Raw genomic sequence first — 21,316 nt, 5'->3', positions numbered from 1 at the left:
CGTCTTACAGAATTCATAATGTGTTGTTTGTGAAACCGTTCTCTAAGGTAAGTTGAATTTTCTCAGTAATATTAGCCTTTACTTTCTGCTTCGTTCCTAGTATGTCGTAAAGACTGAAAACATAGACAGGTGCTAGTTGTAATAATACCCTTCACAAGATCAAACTCTGCTTGTCTCTAGATTGAGTATGAGGCTCAAATTAAGAAGATGCAGCTACTCTCAAAAGATAGCCTGGGGGAAAAACATGAACTGAAAGATGAAGACAGAGAAAAGGTAATAAATTAAATGATAAACTTTCTGTTAACAGAGGATTTTTGGAGGGTTCATCTGTTAAGATATTGTTTTAAGTAAAATCATTTTATTACAAAGATCTTTTTGATTAAACCTTAATTGATTATTTAAAGACATTTGTTTATAGAGTATTGCTTTAATATCTTGTTCAATTAAATTTGCTGTAAGGCAGTCACTGTGGGTGTAAGATAGACTCCAAAGAAAATCTCAGTGTTGTTGTAGGTGAAATTGTGTTTTCCAAAGTAATTCTTTGTAGCTTCTTTTTTCTTTGGTCCAGAAATGTTTTAAGCGAGAAGTAAACAAAATGTGGCATTTTGCTTCTTTTCTTCGTATACATAATTTCATACATTTTAACCTTCTCATAGATAAAGTGGAAAGAAAGGACTGCATATCCAAGCAACAGACAAAAAGAATGGCAAGGAATACTTAAATAAATTCCGCTGTGTCTGCCATAATGCCAGCTTCTAATCCTCCCACCCATCTCCATATAAATGATTCTGTTCAAGACCATAGATGTTTTCTTCACTAAAAGCAGTAAAGCTCTTTTAGATGAAATGTCTGAAAACATCTTGTAATAACTTGGAGCATGCTGGCAAGAGTAGTCACTTGTGACTGTGTGAAACCCCCTCAGCCAGGCGATACTGTAATAAGCAGAAATGGCAGCGTCACTCCATTATTCCGAGGAGCCCGCGCGCGCTGTCCCTTAGGCTGCAGCATTCATTAAGAAAAGCTTGCTGGGCCGAAAGCTGGGGACAGATGATAACGGGATATGATTTTCATATTTAATGCTTTCCTTGGAAGAGAATGTGTGCGACAGATTGATAGAAGAATCAGCGGCTACTTTACTGAGAGACTTTCAGGTCCGCCCTGCAGCTACCGATGGAATCATTCAGCCAAGAAATTAACTTTTTCTCCTTTTACCTGCTTTATGTATCTGCTAAGCAGGCTGCCTGGCTGCCAGTGAATGTTATTATGCAGTTAACTGTTTGGTATTTAAGACTCTTATCAGAAAAGAAACAGAGGCCACATGATTTTGTTTTTATAGTAGGAGTAAGGTTTTAGTTTTTCTTTTTTCTGTGCATTAGCAGGCATTAATCTGAGTGTATAGGAAGTTTTAGTTTTTCTTCCCAAAGATTAGAAAGTTAAAAAACCTAGAATTTAGAGCATTCTTAAACTGTAAGATACAAAACCGCAAGCTCCAGCAGCCTTGACCCATATAAAAAGGCCTTTAATGATAAATGATTTCTGTGCCATTAAATGTACACCAAATGTGGTAGTTGTGATAGACTTCTGAACCATTCAGGCAGCCTTTCTGTTTGACATTTGGTCATGAAATAATTGGCATGTTTTTTCATCTATAAACCAATTTGTTCTTTCTGTGCCTTTCCTGATAGACACAATGTTAGTGTGGTGGTGTCAATGGTACTTAAGTAAAACGGAAGACTTTTTTTTCCTATTTGCACTACTGATTCCTTAACCTTACATATACTTATATAGTCTCCTTTTAAGTCATATTTAAAATTAGGGCAAGAGACATACAGCCAACAATTCCTTAAAATACTGCATAGAATAATTAGAAAAGTGTTTTTAAAATTGTCATCTCCTTGAAAGCTTTGACTGTCAGCTGTATGTAAGAATCAATTAGGTAATGTTTTGAGACATTTATATGCTGCCTTTTTCAGTTTCCTACTGATGTTTCAGCACGTGAAAGGTGAAGACATTTCAGCACAATCCAGAATTAGCTAATCCTTGTTATATACTGACCCAGAATAGCTCCGGATCACCTGAGTTCATTTTGTTGCTCAGTGGAACCCATGCTCCTCCTCCTTGGGCGGTCCTAAGGGTTAGTCTCTGTGCCCAGAGCGCTGGGCTCCAGGGGCTGGCCAGAAGCTGGTGGTTGACTTAAGTAAATCGTTGCTGAACACATACTCTGTTTGAGAAGCCACAGTGGGTCCCTCTCAGAATGCTGCAGTGCCTGCCCTCAGGGTGCTCCCCACAAAGTCATGTTCTTTCTGTGGCACCAGATAGCACGTGCCAAGTGCCAGTTACATGGGGCAGGCCATGTGAGCCACATGGAGAGAGAGTAATCCATGGCTTGGTGGGGCGGGTGGTGTGTGGGCTGGCGAGGATGGTGGGCAGGTGTCAGCCATGGGGGATGTGATAGACATTCTCAGGTCGGGAGAGTTGTGAGCAAGGGTGTAGAAGCAGGAAGCCCAGTGGGTGGTTGTGGGTCTGGCTGAAGGCTTACGTTCTTGTCGGGAAGTGGGAGAAGATAAGCTTGGAAAGGTGCATCATGGAACTTAGTCCCAGGCTCGAGGACTTGAGATCGCCTCCCGGAGTCAGTGCGCACGCGCAGAGGCAGGTGGAGGAAGGACTTGTGCCTGGAGTAGTCGCGTCCCCAGCCGGGCTGTGCGGGATGAGCTGCAGGAAAGGGCTGGCGGGGCAGAGGAAACCAGGACATCTCACATGTGTTCAGATGTGAGGGCTGAACCGAGGACCTGACTTGGGGTGGAAAAAGCTAATTGGGTGGAAAACGCTAATGAAGGGGAGAGGAGCTATCAAGTTAATGATAATTCTGAATTATAGAACAATATATCTTTAGAAAGTGGTTGTGCAACTTTTCAACCAAAAGAAGTAACTTGGGTGCTCTACTGAGAAGAGCCGTCAGGTCAGGTCGTAGTTGCCTTGTTTTCAGTGTGAAAGTCTAGCTTGGTTCACAGTGTGTCATCCGGTGTTTCCTGCACCCAGTGGCTGCTCCTGAGAGTCCTGTGGGGCGTCATCACTGGCCTGCTGGCCCCCAGGCTTGTTTCCAGGTGAGTGTACTTAGTAACCTTCGGTGGTGGTGGTTAACAGACAGCAAGAAGACAAAGTGCAGGCCCCGTCTGGATCCTCACAGGTTTTACTGCAATACAGTAATCCTTCTCCTCTGTTACACATTGTCTTTTTCTCTTTTGGGGTGAACTCTAATTCCGTTGGTCTCTAGGCATGCTCTTCTTGTTGCTCAGTTTTCAGTAGCAGCAGTGACTAGAGCATATACACAGCACATGAACACATAAATTGTACCGAGAGAGACGAGATGGCATTTGTGAGTGAGAGCCTGGATTTGGGGGTGGGGGTTGTGAAGTTTCTTTGAACTGTTATACTGTGAAACATATTCTACTAAAAGCAGAAGTGGACTGGATGCTTCACAGAAAGATTCTGTTCTCCCAGGGCTGGAGAACGTGAAGGACCAGAGAGGAGCATCACAGGGCTGAAGGCTGTTTGGGGTGCTCTGCTCCCACGGTTGGAAGCTATCCTGCTGGGGCCATGTGGCAGTGGTTATGCAGGGGGTTCCTCCTGCTTCTAATTCTGGTAGCATTAGATAGTTGATTAACTTGCCCAGGACTGTGCTGCTAGGCAGAGCCCACACTCTGACCCAGACCACGCTGGCTTCAGCGTCCGTGTTTCAGCCACCCTGCTGTACTGCCTTCTAAGGTGGTGTTGGCCAAATGCTTCTCAAAAGTTGGGAGAAATTCCTGGTTGAATAAAACCAGCCTAGATGTATCGCGTGAAGTATTTGAGTTACTCATTTAGATGGTGCGTTTTCGCCTAACCTTGGGAGAGAGTGAGTGGTAATATTCCAGCTGACCCAGGTGCTGCCTGAGTTTGTACTGGTTGAATTTAGTAAGAAGTCAGACATCCACTTCAGATTCATTATTAGGAATTTTTATGGTTTTTCTTTCAGAAAAGTTGTAGTTTAATAACGCAACTTGAGTTTAACTTACTCAGTTTTGAGTATTGTGGCACAGGCGATGGGCACTGGCGTCCTTGTATTTGGGTTTGACTCCAATGACCAAGAGCACATTGTTCAACCTGGCTGAACCTTGCCAGAGCGGCAGTGATACCGTGGTGGTTGTGAGGGCTAGAAAAGGTAATGCATAAAAGTCGGCTGGACACCTGGTGCAGGACAAGTGTTCACTGACCCTGTGGCCACCCTCCCCGCCGTCACTGTCCTCATCGTCTCCTTCTCCACTAGGTGACCATACAAGGGTGTGCCCGGTTTTTCAGCACGTACCTTCAATAGTGGAGAGGCCTGCAGGGGGAATGGGCGGAGGGTGGGGAGGGGAGGTGCCTCTGAATTAGCGAACGGGAGGTAAAGCTACCTGGTGGTAACAACTGGTCGTAGGTGATTTTAGGTGATTACAATACAAAATAACTTACAGAACATACCTTTGAAGCCTAAATTTAATGGATCCATTTTAAAATTTTGGTAGTTCCATCCTCTGTTAGCTTGTATGGCCAGTAACCTCTCCTTGTGTGCTCGCTCGGTTGTCAACATTCAGTTGCGTCTATAAGCTGTCCCAGTGGCAGAATGAAAGAAGAGTTAAAAACCACATTGTCGTGATGCCCTCGTCAGCCTGGGCTGCCACGACACAGTGGCATGGACTGGGTAGCTTAAACAGAAATTCATGTTCTCACAGCTCCGGAGGCTGGGCGTCTGGAGGCAAGGTCAGGGTGCCAACTGGGGTGGCTTCTCGTGAGAGCTGTCTCTTTGGGCGGCAGATGGCTGTTCTCTCTGTGTCCTCAGGTGGCTTCTCTGTGCATGTGTGTGGAGAGCGATCTCTGATGTCTCTGCCCCTTCTAAGGACATAAGTCCTGTTGGATTAAAGCTCTGTCCTTGTGACCTCACTTAACCTTAATTACCTCCTTAGAAGTCCCGTCTCTAAATACAGTCACATTGGAGATGACGGCTTCAACATAAGGGGGGGGGCGCACAATTCAGTTTATAACACACAATAAAGTAAATAATTCCTTCAGCATCTTATATGTAAATTTTTATTAAGGAATTTCTGGCAATCTTAGTATGACTTAAGGACTTGCTTACATAGAAAGTAAGAACAGTATTATATTGTGTGAAAAGCTGGAAATTAGGCCTGATAGCTCCATTTTGCATTCTGCATTCGCCTTAGTACTTACCAGTTCCCTTGTCTGTGGGAAAAAAAATTAATATGTTAAAAATAAAGATTACCTTAGCATTCTGCAAAACGTGAAATACAGTACAAATGTATTTTTCACAGTGCAGTAATAGTCAAGAGTCGCCTGCTCTGAAAGCTGTCATTGATTTCCAGTCACATGGTTAGAATAGTTCTAACCTTGCTGATACCTCCATAATAGGTCCTCTCCCCTTCCCCCAGTAAAGATGAACTCCTGATTTTAAAAGTTACTTTCTGTTCACTAGTAAGCATTTTCAAGTATATTCATTTGCTTTGCTGTCACTTTCCCCAGCTCCCAATATATAGTCAATTTATTTAACCTAAAGAAAAATTACCCATTTCTTTCATCCCCTACCTCCCACCTCTGACAGCCATCATCTGTTCTCTATATTTGTGGGCTTGGTTTGTGTTTGTTTTAGATTCCACATGTAAGAGAGATCGTACAGTATAGTTCTTTCTTTGACTTATTTCACTTAGCATAATGCCTCAAAATCCATCCATGTTGTTGAAGATGGCAGGATTTCATTTTTTATAGCTGAATAATATGCCATTGTGTATTTTTACCACAACTTCTCTATCCACTCACCATCAGTTATACTTAGGTTGCTTCTATGTCTTGGCTATTGTAAATAATGCTGCCATGAACCTGTGGTGCATGTATCTCTTCAAGTTAGTGTTTTTGTTTCATTCAGTTAAATACCCAGAAGTGGAATTGCTGGAACATATAGTGGTTTTGTTTTAAATTTTTTGAGGAACCTCCATACTCTTTCCACAGTGTACCAGTTTACACTCCCACCAAACAGTGCATAGTTTCCCTTTTCTCTACATCCTCACCAACACTTACTTCTTTTCTTTTCTTTTCTTTCATAATAGCAGTTCTGACATGTGTGAGGTGATATCTGTCTGTGGTTTTGACTTGCATTTCCCTGATAATTAGTGATAGTGAGCATGTGTTCTTGTACTTCTTGGCCATCTCTGTGTCAGTCTTTGGAAAAATGTCTATTCAAATTTTTCTGCCCATTTTTTAATCAGATAATTTTTTGCTCTTGAATTATGAGTTCTATATACATTTTGGATATTGCCCCCTGACAGATAAATGATTTGCAAATATTTTCTCCCATTCGGTAGGTTGCCTTTTTATTTTGTGGATGGTTTCCTTTGCTGTGCAGAAGCTTTTTGGTTTGATGTTGTCTCACATGTTTATTTTTGCTTTTGTTGCTCTTGCTTTTGGTGTCAGATTAAAAAATTCATTGTCGAGACTTACGTCAAAAAGCTTATCACCTGTATTTTCTTTTAGGAGTTTTATGGTTCAGGTCTTACATTCAAGTCTTACATTCATTTGGAGTTAGTTTTTGTACATAGTATTAGGTGGTGGTCTAGTTTTTCTTTTGCAAGTGTCTATCTAGTTTTCCCAACACCACTTAGTAAAGAGACTGTCCTTTGCCCATTGTATGTTTTTGTCTCCTTTATTGTAAATTAATTGACCATGTATATGTGGGTTTATTTCTGGGGTCTGTATTCTGTTCCATTGATCTTCGTGTCTGTTTTTATTCCAATACTATGCTGTTTTAATTACTATAGCTTTGTAATATATTTTGGAATCAAAGAACTTATATATCAAATAGCATGATGCCACCAGCTTTACTTTTTTTTTCTCAAGATTGCTTTGGTTATTTGGGTCTTTTGTGGTTCCATACAAATTTTAAGATGATTCTGTTTCTGTGAAAAATGCCATTGGAATTTTGATAGGATTACATTGAATCTGTAGATTGCTTTGGATAGTATGGACATTTTAATATTGATTCTTTCGATCCATAAGTACAGAATATCTTCCATTTATTTATGTCTTCTTCAGTTTTTTCATTGGCATCTTATAGTTCTCAATTTATAGTCTTTCACTCCCTTGGTTAAATGTATTTCTAGGTTTTTTTTTTAATGCAATTGTGAATGGGATTGTTTAACAGTTTTTTGATAGAGTCTTTAAGGGTTTTCTATATATAATACATATCATCTGCAAATAGGGACAGTTTTAATTGTTCCTTTACAGTGTGGTTGCCTTTTATTTCTTTTTCTTGCCTAATTGCTCTGGCTAGGACTTCCAATACTATGTTGAATAAAAATGGCAAAAGTTGGTATCCTTGTCTCCTTCCTGATCTGTGAGGAAATGCTTTCAGCTTTTCACCATTGAGTATGATGTTAGCTGTGGGTTTGTCATATATGGCCTTTATTAAGTTGAAATATGTTCTCTCTGTACCTGCTTTGTTGATAGTTTTTTTTTTTTTTATCATAAATGGATGTTGAATTTTGTCAAATGCTTTTTCTGCAGCTGTTGAGATGATAATAGGACTTTTATCCTTCATTTTCTTGGTGTGGTATATCACATTTACTGATTTGCAGATAATTGAACCATCCTTGTATTCCTGGAATAAGTTCCACTTGGTCATGGTGTATAATTCTTTTAATGTATTGTTGAATTCTGCTTAGTAATATTTTGCTGAGGATTTTTTCATCTATGTTGATCAGGGACATTGGCCTGTAGTTTTCTTTTCTTGTGGCAGCCTTGTCTGGTTTTGGTATAGGGTAACACTGACCTCATAAAATGAGTCTGGAAGAGTTCCTTTCTCTTCTGTTTTTTGGAAGAGTTTGAGAAGGATTGGTATGTATTCTCTGAATGTTTGGTAGCATTCACTAGTGAAGCTCTCTAGTCCTAGATTTTTGTTTGTTGGGAGGTTTCTAATTACTGATTCTGTATCATTACTAGTCATTGATCTGTTCAGATTCTGTTTCATCCTGATTCAGTCTTGATAGGTTGTATGTTTGTAGGAATTTATCCACGTCTAAGTTGTCCAGTTTGTTGGCATATAGTTATTTGTGGTAGTCTTATGATTCTTTATATTTCTGTGGTATCAGTTGTAACATCTGTCTAGTATTTTTTAAGAGACTACAGATGGATAACTGTGACAGGAAAAGGAAGAACTGAACTAAAATCTTGGATTATAGATTTACCTCAAGCACTCAACTACAGAAAGTAATAGGAAGGCCTAGAAAAGGTGATCATTGTGTCAGATCCTTAAACACTGACACACGCTCCTTCCTTTGGCAATAACGTGTGTCTCTCAAAAAACTTTTCAGTTCCTAATATTATTCCACTGTCAACAATAATGTGAAAACTGCTTTGAGAAGACACATAATAAAGCAAGACCACCCCATTTCCTATTGCAAAGCAAACAAAATGACAGACTATCTTAAAAAAAAAAAAAGAAACACCTGTCTTGGTGCCTGATCTCAGCAGGTGGGAAAGCTGCCCCCCTGTGGAAGCCCTGCTGGTATTTTACTGGAGCCAGTATTTTACTTTGCAAGTGTTGAGCCACTTCACATGTAGCATTGCCTTGTAGTGCACGGCAGTTAATTTTTGCAAGTTTCTTTTTTTTTTTTTGGTAATGAAGTTTAAATAATTGCTGGTGGGAATGTAAAATGGTGCAGCCACTTTGGAAAACAGTTCACAGTTCCTCACAATGTTAAGACGTGCTTACCATATTACCCAGCAACTCCACATGCCAGAAAGGTGAAGACCTGTATCCATACAAAATCTTGTACACAGATGTTCATAGCAGTAGTTTTCTTAATAGCTAAAAAGTGCAGACAATTCAGATGTTCATCATCTGACAAATGGATAAACAAAATGTGATGTATCCATGCAATGGAATGTCACCAGCCATTAAACAGAATGAAACACTTACACCTGCTACAGTGTGTATAAACCCTGATTGTGTCAAATGAAAGAAGTTAGTCAAAAAATATTGTGTAATTCAATTTATATGAAATGTCCAGAATAGGCAAATATTAGAGACAGACAGGTAGGTAAACGGTTGCCTAGGACTGAGGGAGGATCAAGGAGGATGGGGAGTGATTGCTAAAGAGAATGGGGTTTCTGTTTGGGGTGATGAAAATGTTCAAAAGTTGACTGATGACTGCACAACTCTGTAATATACTTTAAAAATCCTGAATTGTATACTTTAAAAGTATGAATTTTATGACTGGTGAATTGTATCTCAAACTGTTTTTAACAGTTTAAATCAAGTTTAACAATTTAATAGCAACTTAATTTCAGTAGCATGCCAAAACCTCGATCCTGTATAGCTCCATTCCTTATCTGCTCCTTCATGATATTATTGTAATGCAAACTGTGTTTTTGTATCTTATATGCTGCTCTACAACATAGATTTACAATTATTGCCTGATGAAGTTGTCTCTTGAATCATGTAGGAGAAAAAAGAGTTACACACAAAAAAAGTATTTATAGCCCAAATACAATGTAGTTACCCTTACTAGTGCTATTTATTTCTTAACATGGACTTGAATTACTGTGTAATGTCTTTTCATTTCAGCCTAAAGGACTTCTTGTCGTATTTCTTATAGGAAGGGTACAAGAGTGACAAATTGTTTTTGTTTAGTGAGGAACATTTTATTTCTCCTTCATTCTTTTTAACTTTTTTTTTAATTGAGTTAGTCAGTTTACAATGTTGTGTCAATTTCTGGTGTAGAGCAAAATTTTTCCGTCATTCATGAATATACATATATGCATTTTCACATTCTTTTTCACTGTGAGCTACCACAAGGTCTTGTATATATTTCCCTGTGCTATATAGTGTAAACTTGTTTATCTATTCTATATATACCTGTCAGTATCTTATAAATCTTGAACTCCCAGTCTATTCCTACCCACCCCCCTCTCCCCTGGCAACCACAAGTTTGTATTCTATGTCTCTGAGTCTGTTTCTGTTTTATATTTAAGTTCATTTGCCTTCTTTCTTTTTTTATTCCACTTATGAGTGATGTCATGTGGTATTTTTCTTTCTCTTTCTGGCTAATTTCACTTAGAATGGTATTTTCCAGGGACATTCATATTGCTGCAAATGGCATTATGTTGTCATTTTTGTGGCTGAATAGTATTCCATTGTATAAATATACCACAGCTTCTTTATGCAGTAATCTGTCGATGGACATTTAGGTTGTTTCCATGTTTTGGCTATTGTAAATAGTGCTGCTATGAACATTGGGGTGCAGGTGTCTTTTTGAATTAGGGTTCCTGCTGGATATATGCCTAGGAGTGGGATTGCTGGGTCATATGGTAAGTCTATCCCTAGTCTTTTGAGGAATCTCCATAGTGTTTTCCACAATGGCTGCACCAAACTGGATTAACTTTTTTTTTTAATTGAAGTGTATTTGAATTACAGTGTTGTTTCTCCTTCATTGTTTGTTTTTTTGTTTTCTTGTTTCCTTTAATTCTTCATTTTTGAAGGAAAGTCTTGATGGATATAGAATTCTTGATTGCCAGTCTTTTTCTTCCAGCATTTTGATTATGTTATCCTACTGCTCCCTGGCCTCCATGGTTTCCGATGATAAGTCACCGCTTACTGAGGATCCCTTCTATGTGAGGCATCCCTTCTCTATGTTTGCTTTCAAGATTCTCTTTTTCTGACTTTCAGTAGTTTGATTACGGTACCTCTAGGTGAAGCTCTCTTTGAGTTTGTTACACTTGGGCTTGTTGAGCTTCTTGGATGTGTAAATTAATGTTTCTCATCAAGTTTGGGAACTTGATGATGTCCCACCAGTCTCTGAGGTTCTGTTCATTTTCCTCCACTCTTTTTCTTTCTTTTCCTCAATCTGGAGACTCTGAATTGACCTATATTCAGGTATGTTGATTCTTCCTTCTCTGCCTGATTCTTTCTTCTCTGCCAAGCCCCTCTACTGAATTTTCATTCTGGTGATTGTGCTTTTCAACTGCAGAATTTCTGTTTGTTTCTGTTTTTTAAATAATTTCTATCTCTTTATTGATCATCTCCATTTGGATATATTTCTCATACTTTCCCTTAGTTCTTTAGACATGATTTCCTTTAGTTCTTTGAACGTATCTAAACTAGCTGACTTCAAGCCTTTGTCTAGTAAATTCAACGTCTGCACGTCCTCAGGGATGGTCTCTCTTGACTGCCTTTCCCCCACTCTGTATGGATCATACCCTCTTGTTTCTTTTAATGACTCGTCACTTTCTGTTAACGTTTGGACATTTTAAATAATAAAAATATGGCCACTCTGAGCATCATTTTCTACCCCCGCCCAGAGTTTATTGTTTTTGTGTGTTTGTTTAGTGACTTTCTGAATTAATTATGTAAAGTCTGTATTCTTTGTGATATGTTGTCACTGAGGTTCTGTTCAGTTAGCTTAGATACCAGCCAATGATTAGACAGAGCTTTCTTTAAATGCCTGAAACCAGTAAGTCTCACAGTCCTTGCCAAGGGGCTTTGGGTGTGTTTTGGGGCACACCTTCAACACTCATCCGGGCAGTTTACAGCTCCACCTTAGCCATCACATGAGTGCCAGCGCAGAGCTTCAAGGTAAGCCTGAAGTGAGAGCCTAGGCCCTTCTCAGGACTTCTCCTGAGCTGCCCGTAGTCTAGATTTCCAGTAGTATGTTGGAGCTTTCCAAAGCCCCCTGTGAACATCTCGTTCACCAGCTTTTCCTTTTACGTTATTTCAGTTACCCTGTTGTTTGCCCAACTGTTATCCATTGCCTTAGGCAGCCTCAATATTAAACAATTACTTCTGATTATTTTTAATAACTGCCCCTAGGGGAAAGGCTCTCTGCATGATGTCCGCTCTAAGTCAGGTCAAATAAACACAGTCTTGTGAGGGTGGTCTTGCGGAAACTCACTAGACAGGTCAGATCACGACAGCTCTCTGGCAGTGGGCTTTGAAGGGGTTCCGATCCTTCTTTGCTCCCTTTCAGTGTCTATAAGGCTGCTGATTTCCAAGGTTACTCTAGATCTGAGGAGGGGTAAGTGGGAATAGGGCAAGTTAAAATGTGAGGTGCACCGTTCTTACCACGATTCAGATGTTTTTCTTGAATCAATGCTCCGCAGATTGCTGCAAGCTTTTGGTTAATTTCCAGAGTTTGAAAAGTTATTCTCAAGATGTTTTCCAGTGTTATTGTTTCTTTTACAGAGCAGAGGACGTTGAGAGGTCCTTGTTCTACTCTTTCTCTGACATCCCTTTTTAGTTGTTTTAGCTTCAAAGTTGTTTGTTTTATCTTTGGAAATAGGAGAGAGAGTATGTTTGTAGAGAAGTGAGTCCTGGCGTCTGTCTCAGCCATGTGAATGGCATGTTCTCTCTGAAAACACTGGCCTCAGTTTTTCCATCTGCAGAGGAGGGGTGCAAATGCATCTCTCCATCTCTTCTCCCGTCCTCTGTGGACTAAATGTGTTACGTATGTGGAGAAGCTTTGATCCCTTTGGAAGAAAAGCAGTTAACTTCTCTAAGGCTGTAGGACTGTTACTTCCCAGTCTGCTTCCCATTGTGTGCCCCAGATCAGGCCACTGAACTGACTGCTCTGTTCCTCTCCGCACTCCGCCCCACCTCTTTCTAAGGAAGAGACAGTGCTCATTCTCCCCGTAGACATGCCAGTAAATTTAAATTGCTTTAAATGTCTTTAAAATTTCTTCAAGTAGTTCAGGAAAAATTGCAGTTGTTATTTGCAGTTTGATAGGAAATTATGGTTATTTTGCACACATGCAGTATATTTTAATTCAATCATAAGTATGTGGTTATTAGAGGGTTTTTTTTATTACACACAATACTAGAAATAGAGTTTTGAAAGCCCCAGTAGCCCTTTACATGCTGCCCCTTTTCTTGGTGTCAAACACCTCCCTAGCTCCATCAGCCCAATCTTCTGTGGAAAGTGGTTAGAACTCACAGCTTACTTTCTCAATTGTGCTCAAATATGCTAGAACATAAAATTTACCATTTAAACCAAGCTTAAGTGCACAGTTCAGTGGCATTAAGTACATGCACGTGTTTTGCAATGTAATGTATGTATCTCTTTTTGAAAAATACAGATTCCACAGTTTCTAGACAGTGTTTGCCTTGTGAGCCAACATCGTTATCACATGTAAACAGTGTGGACTACGCTGTTTTGGTCATTCATTTTGCAGGAAGCCATGAGCTTTGTAAAATGTGGGAGGTGTTGATTTCATAGGTCAGGCTGCCTTTACCTCATTTCATTTCTGAAAACAACCTAAATAACCCAGTTGTTCATACACAGTATGTTTAACCTGCATCTCTTTTTTGGTGCTACAGGTTGTAATGCTGGCTGAAATTAACAGCCAGACAGCCGTGTCAAGAGGAGTGTATCAGCCAGCAACAACCTTTATGGGCCGTCACCTGTCAGCTGTCTCAAGCATGGGAGATTTCAGTACGGAGCAGAAACCCCCCCAGCCCACAAAGAACTTTTCAATCCCTGACCCACGTTCACACCGGCAGACAGCCCAGAGCAGAAATGTGACAGGCAGCTGTGTAGTACAAACTAATAGTGACACGCGGTGCTTAAGTAAGTCTGACAAAACAGATGGAAAGACATGTCTTCAGATGGGTGAGAAAACGCCAGTCACAGCTGGCGCGTGGTCCGAGGAGGAACAGACTCATTGCTTGGAGACGGAAGGCAGCACACGTCAGGGCAGAAGTAATTTATCTGAGGGCCAGAAGTCTGCTGAACTCCATTCCCCGTCATGGAGAAGATTAAGTCCAGAGAACAGAGCCAGTGACTTAAAGGGTGACAGTTCCAGCAGATCCGAGGGATCCGAGGGAGCAATTCTGACATGGGAACATAATGAAGTAGAGGAAGACAGAGCCGGACTGCCAGTGCCTCCGGCATCAGCCTCAGAATACGGCACATCCGAAAACAAGTGTCCTCCAGAGAGGCCGTCTGCCTGGGCAGCTTCCTCAGGTGGGGCGAGAGGCTGCGATTGTCTGCTGATTTTTGTGGGTATTTAGTTTCTCTGGGCGGTGGTGGTCTTAGGTAAGAATACAAATACTGTCTAATTTTATCTGTCAAAAAACAAAGTGGTTACTTTGCCAACAAATTCCATTCTGATGATTTCTTAAATACACATGTGGAAATACTTTTGCAAGTAAGTTCTCTGATTTTTTAAACCCACTGTGAATTTTTTTAAAATTTTCATAAGTTTTAAAATACTGCAAATAGCTGTGGATTGTTTCTGCACATTTCTCATGGATGACGAATTCTGCTCTGTGAGGTAGAACATCTTACCCACTTCTCCCTGAAGTTCATGATCAGTAATCTGTTTATATCCCCTGTGACAGATCATCTTCCTTGTGGGGACCCAGAGTCACAGAAGCCTTTCAGGAAAATGCAGGAAGAGGAGGCAGAGGAAAGTTCGATCAGCAGTAGTGACCTCACAGTGTCTGTAAGTGAAGATGATCTGATTTTAAAGAGCCCAGAACCACAGCCAAATCCAGGTGACAACGTGGAGGGAGAAGACGGAACCGAGGCCTTAAATTTAATCCTCGCTGGGCAAGAAGGAGATGCCCCACTCACAGGGAAACATCATTGTATTTTGCAAACCCTGAGCTCTCCTGATTCAAAAAAGGAATCTTCCGCTAACTCACCAACAAGAGAGTAAGCCGCTTGGTTTTGTTTTTTTTTTACTGTTCTGTTTTTAATTATAGGCATTTTCAGAGACCATTTCATGGGGAATGTATTACGGAACACTCAGCCATGAAGGTTTAAGCTCCGTAAGTCTCACAAATAGTCTTCTAGATAAGGGGTAATTTTCTTTCTTTTCTTTTTTTTCCTTTTTTTTTTTTTTTAATGAAATAGCTTTGAGACTCTGAATATCATTGAAATCATGGTCCTTGGCAGTTAATAATTGTATCTAAACAATCCATGGTTAATTCGTAAGTCATTCTCCCACCCCATACCTGCCATCCTTTGAGAAAATACATCATTTTGGAGTTGTTCTAACACAAGAACACTTAAACTTACTAGGAATTCAGCTTTAGAGACTAAGAACTTTGTGTCTAATTGATACGCGTAATCCTTATATCCCTTGCCATAGTGTCATTTTTGTCATATGATTAAATATGAGTTAATAAGGTTTTCTAAGCCAGCTTTCCTTTTCTGAATGTAAAAATGAGGACATTGGAATTTTTAAGGTTAAATAGGAACATTAGTATTATGTATCTTGAGTACTTATAATATCCAACTCATAAAAGCTCTTATATGATGGTTTTTACTAGTAATTGGAGATACTCGGAATTACAGAAAATGTAGAAACTGTTGAGAACCAATCCTACAATATAAGTAGCACTAATGGCGTCAGTTCTCTTAAGGGTGGAAGGAACCCAAGTCAACAGCCTGAGGTGGGGCTTGCCTTTCACAATGAGGAAGCCAAGGCCAGGGGCACAGGAGCGACACACGGGCCTGGGGCGGGCCCCCCGGGACGTCGGTGCACCGTGAGGCCGCCGCCCTCTGCGCTTTCTTCCCAGCAGCCCCAGCAGCAGTGAGAAGGTGGTGGGCGTCCTTGCGTGCCAGGGGCTGTGTTCTCTTCAAAGTGCCACGGTCCCTGTTCATATGCTGCCTCTTAACCGCTCATTATCTCCTTTCGGTGAGAAGTTTGATTCATAGTCTGACCGACTGCAAACTGATGTTTAAGAAATGCTGACTAAGAGCATCCAGGTGCAAAGTGCTTGCACTGTGGACGGAAGAGCCAGTATGGCTCTTGCCCTTGGGAGGCTGGCTTCATTGCAGAGGCAAACCGAGTGCCTTTTCCTAGTAACAGCACGTCTGTCTCATCACAGAGGTGTGGGTGCTACGGACATCATCAGACACTTTATTACTAGAGAGAGAGCGCTTCTACTGTAGGCTGGTATTTGCAGGCTGCTTTTTACAGCAGCTCACTGGGCAAGTTAGTCCTTCGGTAGGCTAACTGGAGGACTAGTGAACCTCCCAGGGCTCAGTCTCTGTCTGCCATGAAACAAGTTGAGTATGTGTGTAGAATTACGAATGTTCTATCTCCTGTTGTCCTGTATGAATGACTTTTTCCTCTGACTTAAAACTGAGCTCCTTGAAATTTGGGGATATGGTTTCCCAAATTTGTTGGAAAGTGGAGGTACTTGGGGAATTTTTGAGTGTTTATCTTAATAAAATACCCCCAGAATGAAAGGTCCGTCAGCAGTGGTGGTTTTCTGTGTCTGTGTCACCCAGCTTGAGCCTGTGGGCTTTGTGTGGTGAAGGTCCTCCCCACGAGGAGGTGGAAGGTGGTTCTAAGTGATGCTGGTTGACCTGCCGGCGTCCTCTTATTTCCTCCTCAGCATGGGCCCGTCTCCTTTGCTCTGATGGGTCATTCTTAACCTGAGGCTGTGGCATCCTACTTACCAAGTACCACTGTGACCTCAAAGGTCCCTATCTCAGTTTACTTGTGGATCTGGAGGGGGCCTGGAGAAAAGTTCCTCGAATGAATTTTAGTTAACAGAGGTGAAGAGGTGGGACAAAGGAAGACACACGGAAGGATGTGATCAGGAAACTGGAACCTCCAATTTGATGGCAGCGATGATGGTCGCTTCAGGCACACCTCGAGATGTTCCGGATCAGTTCCAGGGCCCCACGTTAAAACGAGTATCGCAGGAAAGCAAGTCACACTGGTATTTTGGTTTCCCGGTGTGCGTAAAAGCTGCGTTTACACTATGCTGTCGGCTGTTAAGTGTACAGTAGCCCTATGTCTAAAAAACAGACATACCTTAATTTAAAAATATCCTATTGCTAAAAAATGCTAACCATTATTTGAAAATGCAAGGTTACCACAAACCTTCAATTTGTAAAAAAACGTAGTATCTGCGAAGCTCAATAAAGCAAGGCCTGCCTTGTATTATGTTTCAGCATGTCTGGTGCCGCTGAGTGGTGGTAAAGGGTCAGGAAAGGTTTTATACAGGTGACGATGCAGCATCTTGAAGGCTGTACAGGCTTTGAATAAGGAGGAGGAAGGAGTGGGGTAAATTGGGTCTGAAGGAAGAGTATGACCAGGAGTGCAGGTACTGGAGAACACAAGGGGCAGAGCCGGCAGGGTGTGACTAAAAGCACACTCAGTAGGCGTTGTTAGAGCAGAGGGCTGATGTGTTGCCTGGCACCTGGTTGAGAAAGGCCCTGAATATCCAGCTGATATATTTAGGTTCATCTCTGTGTTTCACAGAACGTTGAAGGCTCTTCTGAGAGAAGAGTAGCATGGTGAGTAACTTGACTCGGGAGAAGTAATCGGACATCCATTAGTTTCATCAGGTAGACGCAGACGGAATTCTGAGATGGCCCCTGAGATCCCTGCCCCCTGGCATACACCTGTGTAGCCCCCTGGCCTCCAGCGCCCACGGGACTGTGAGTTGGTGGAGCTCCCCCGCATGGCAGGCTGTTGTATGACAGGTTTAGAATTTTGCAGAAACAATGAAAGTCTCAAATCAATTGATTTTGAGCTAATCAAGAGGAATTATCTAGAGTGGGCCTGATGTAAACAGATCAGGCTTTGGAAAGGACTGGGCTCTTACAGAAGTCAGAGAGATTCAAGGCTGCTGAGATATTCTCCTGTTTACCTTGAAGGCATGAGCTGCCATCCTGCAAAGGCGGGTGGTGGGAAACGGTGTGCGGTGTCTGGGAGCCGAGGGCCTCAGGCCTTCAGTCACAAGGACCTGAACACTGCCAATACCAGTGAACCTGGAAGCAGACCCTGAGCCATAGATAAGATTGTGCCCCAGCCAACACCTCGATTTCAGCCTAGTGACACTGAGCAGAGAACCCCGCTAACCTAGACCCAGACCCGTGCCCCTTGGGCACTGTGAGATAAATTTGTGTTACGTCCTTAATTTGTGAGGCAGCAGTGGAAAATTAATACAGTTGACAAATTGGAATCAAAGATTGTAACTTTGCAATGGGTAGAAGTCACTCCGCGTAGTGACCTAAAACAGGCCGGATCAGATGTGTTCTCGTGATGACAGGGTGGCGGAGTGAGCAGCCCAGCAGCCAGTAACCTGCGCTCGTCCTTCCCTGTACCTTCACCATCTCCTGTACCCTCACCATCTGAGCAGGTGCGTTTCACACAGGGCCACGTGCGGGTGAGCAGGGGTGGAACCTGGGAGACTGGCAGGGACCTGGAAAGGTGGGTGTGCACGTCTGCATTAACCAACAAGCGGTTTCTCTTGCACGTGTTACTTGCTCTGGTTCTTTCTCTAGTGAATGAGCAATGTATTGAGACTTTGTTTTGTGTTGTGTGTTTACGGATACATGATGTCCGATATCCATCCACCTTTGCAGTGTCACACAGAAAAGTTTCCCTGCACCATCCACTCATCTCTCTTTCCTTCTCATCATCCGAACCCCTGGTAACAGGGACTTTTTTATTGCCTCTGTAGTTTTACCTTTTCCAAAATGTCATATATTTGGAATCATACAATATGTGACCTTTTCAGATTGGCTTCCTTCATTAAGCAAAATACATTTTAGATTCCTTTCTGTCTTTTCATGGCTCAGTATCTCATTTCTTTTCAGTGCTGAATAATATTTCATTATCTGGATGTACCACAGTTTACTTATGCATTCATCTACTGAAAGACCATCTTTGTGGCTTCCATGTTTTGGCAATGATGAATAAAGCTGCTGTAGACTGTGTGCAGGTTTTTGGGTGGACATAAGGTTTCAGCTCGTTTGGGAGTGAGTTGCTGGATTGTACGTGAGACTGCGTTTAACTTTGTAGGTAACCATCAAACTGCTTCCAGTGTCTTTGCCATTTTTATCCCCATGAGCAGTGAATAAGAGTTCCTGTGGTTGTCCATCCTTGTCAGAATTTGGTGTTGTCAGTTTTCTTGATTTTAGCCATCCTGATAGGTACGTAGTGGTATCTCATTGTTTTAATTTGCAATTTCCCTGATGACGTATGATGTTGAGCATCTTTTTATGTACTTATTTACCATTTGTATATCTTTGGTGAGATGTCTGTTCAGATCTGCCTGTTTTTTAATTGGGGTGTTCATTTTTTTTATTGTTGAGATTTAAGTCTCTTTGTATATTTTGGATACAAGTCCTTTATCGCGGAGAGAATGTGTTTTACAGATATTTTCTTTTGGTTTGTGGCTAGTCTCTCCATTCTCTTAACAGTGTCTTTTTGAGAAGAGAAGGTTTTGTGTTTTTGTTTTGTTTTGTTCTGTTTTTTCAAGCCATTAGGAGTGGCCAGCCCTCAGTGAGTGCCGTCCCATCACTACTGCTGAACTGAGCCACTCAAGGCACCCACCACCATCTTGAGAGCCCCAGAAGGTTTTTATTTTAATAAAGACCAACTTATCAATTTTGTTCTTTCATTGTGTTTTTGGTATTATATCTAAAAATCATCGCCAAATCCAAGATCACCCAAATTCCCTCCTATGTTATCTTCTAGAAATATTATAGTTTTGCATTTTACATTTAGATCTGTGATCCATTTTGAGTTAATTTTTGTGAAAAGCATAGGGTCAGTGTCTAGATTCATTTTTTCCATGTGGGTATCTGTTCCAATACCACCTGTTGAAAAGACTATCCTCTTTCCACTGAATTCTCTCTCCTCCTTCATAAAAGAACAGTTGACTATATTTGTGTCAGTCTGTTTCTGGTCTCTGTTGTGTTCCATTGATATATTTGTTTCTTCACCAGTACTGCACTGTCTTGAGTATAGTTACTTTATAGTAAATCTGGAAGTCTTGTAGTATTCAGGCCTCAGACTGCATTTTTCTTCAGTGCTGTGTTGGCTCCTCTGAGGTTTTTACTTTTCCCTATAAACTTAGAATCAGTTTGTCAATATCCAAAAATAAATAAATAAATAAATAGTTGGAATTTTGACCGAATTGTATTGTGTCCATAGATGAAGCTGGGAAGCACTGACATCTCAACAGTGTTGAATCTTCCTGTGCATGAACATGGAATCTCTCTTCATTAGTTAGATCTTCTTTGATTTCTTTCATCAGTTTTGTAGTTTTCTCCATATACTTCTTGTACATAATGTTGTTAGACTTATTCTTAAATACTTCCCTTTTTGGTGCTAATGCAAATGGTATTGTTTTTTTAATTTCAAATTCTAATTGTTCATTGCTGCTATATAGGAAAGCAATTGGCTTTTGTATATTAACTTTATATCCTGCAGTGCTGCTATAATCACTCATTAGCTCCAGGGTTTGGGGTTTTTTTTTTTTTTTTTTGGTCAATTCTTTGGAATTTTCAGCATAGAAAAGCATGTCATATTTGATTGAAGATAATTTTATTTCTTCTCAACCTACATGTATCTTTTATTTCCTTTTCTTATTTTGTTAGTTAGGACTTCTAGGACAGTGTTGAAGAGGAATGGTGAGAGGAGTGGTGAGAGGGGACATCCTTGTCTTGTTCTTGCTCTTGTTGGGAAAGAATCTTGTTCTTCCCCATTAAGTATGATGTTAGCTGTAGGCTTTTGTAGATGTTCTTTATCAAGTTGAGGAAGTTCTCTTCGATTCCTGGGATCCTGAGTTTTTATCATGAATGAGTGTTGACTTTTTTATATGCTTTTTCTGTACCTAATGATAAGATCATGTGATTTTTCTTCTTTAGCCTGTTAATGTGATAGATTACATTCATTGATTTTCAAATGTTGAATCAGTCTTCTATACCTAGGATAAAGTTCATTTGGTCATGGTATATAATGTTTTATACATTGTTAGATTCAGTTTGCTAATATTTTGTGGAGGACTTTTGCGTCTATGTTCATGAGAGATACTGATCTGTAGTTTTCCTTTCTTGTAATGTCTTTATCTGTTTTTAGTATAAAGATAATGCTAACCTTACAAAGTGAGTTAGGGGGAAAAATGAGTTAGGAAGTATTTCCTCTGCTTCTAGCTTCTGAAAGAAATTGTAGGGAATTGGTATAATTTCTTCTTTACATGTTTGGTACAATTCACCAGTGAACCCATCTGGACCTGGTGCTTTCTGTTTTGGAAAATTATTATTGATTCAATTTCTTTAAGTTAAATGGTTCTCCTGATATTATCTGTATCTCTTTCTGTGAGATTTGGTAGATTGTATACTTCAAAAAATTGGTCCATTTCATCTAAGTTATCAAATTTGTGAGCATAGAGTTTTTACTATTCCTTTATTATCCTTTTAGTGTCTGTAGGATCAATAATGGTGGCCTCATTATTTCTGATATCTGTGTCTTCTCTCTT

The 21,316-nt window shown here is 40.7% G+C and overlaps 1 protein-coding gene across 3 annotated transcripts in view; it reads left to right on the top strand.

Moving 5' to 3' along the window:
* KIZ (kizuna centrosomal protein) overlaps window positions 1–21,316 on the top strand; it is a 90,840-nt gene that overhangs the window by 16,514 nt on the left and 53,010 nt on the right. For 2 of the 3 annotated variants that reach the window (XM_032461738.1, XM_032461741.1), the window contains 3 exons: window positions 181–273; window positions 13,397–14,042; window positions 14,420–14,735. In XM_032461738.1, coding sequence (XP_032317629.1) covers window positions 181–273; window positions 13,397–14,042; window positions 14,420–14,735 — 1,055 coding nt within the window. The remainder of the gene's footprint in view (window positions 1–180; window positions 274–13,396; window positions 14,043–14,419; window positions 14,736–21,316) is intronic. The other variant, XM_032461739.1, reaches the window with a different exon arrangement.

Source organism: Camelus ferus, chromosome 19, assembly GCF_009834535.1.
Source record: "Camelus ferus isolate YT-003-E chromosome 19, BCGSAC_Cfer_1.0, whole genome shotgun sequence".
NCBI lineage: Eukaryota > Metazoa > Chordata > Mammalia > Artiodactyla > Camelidae > Camelus > Camelus ferus.
The sequence above is the reverse complement of the archived record's forward strand: the minus strand, read 5'-3'. Positions and strand labels throughout refer to the sequence as shown.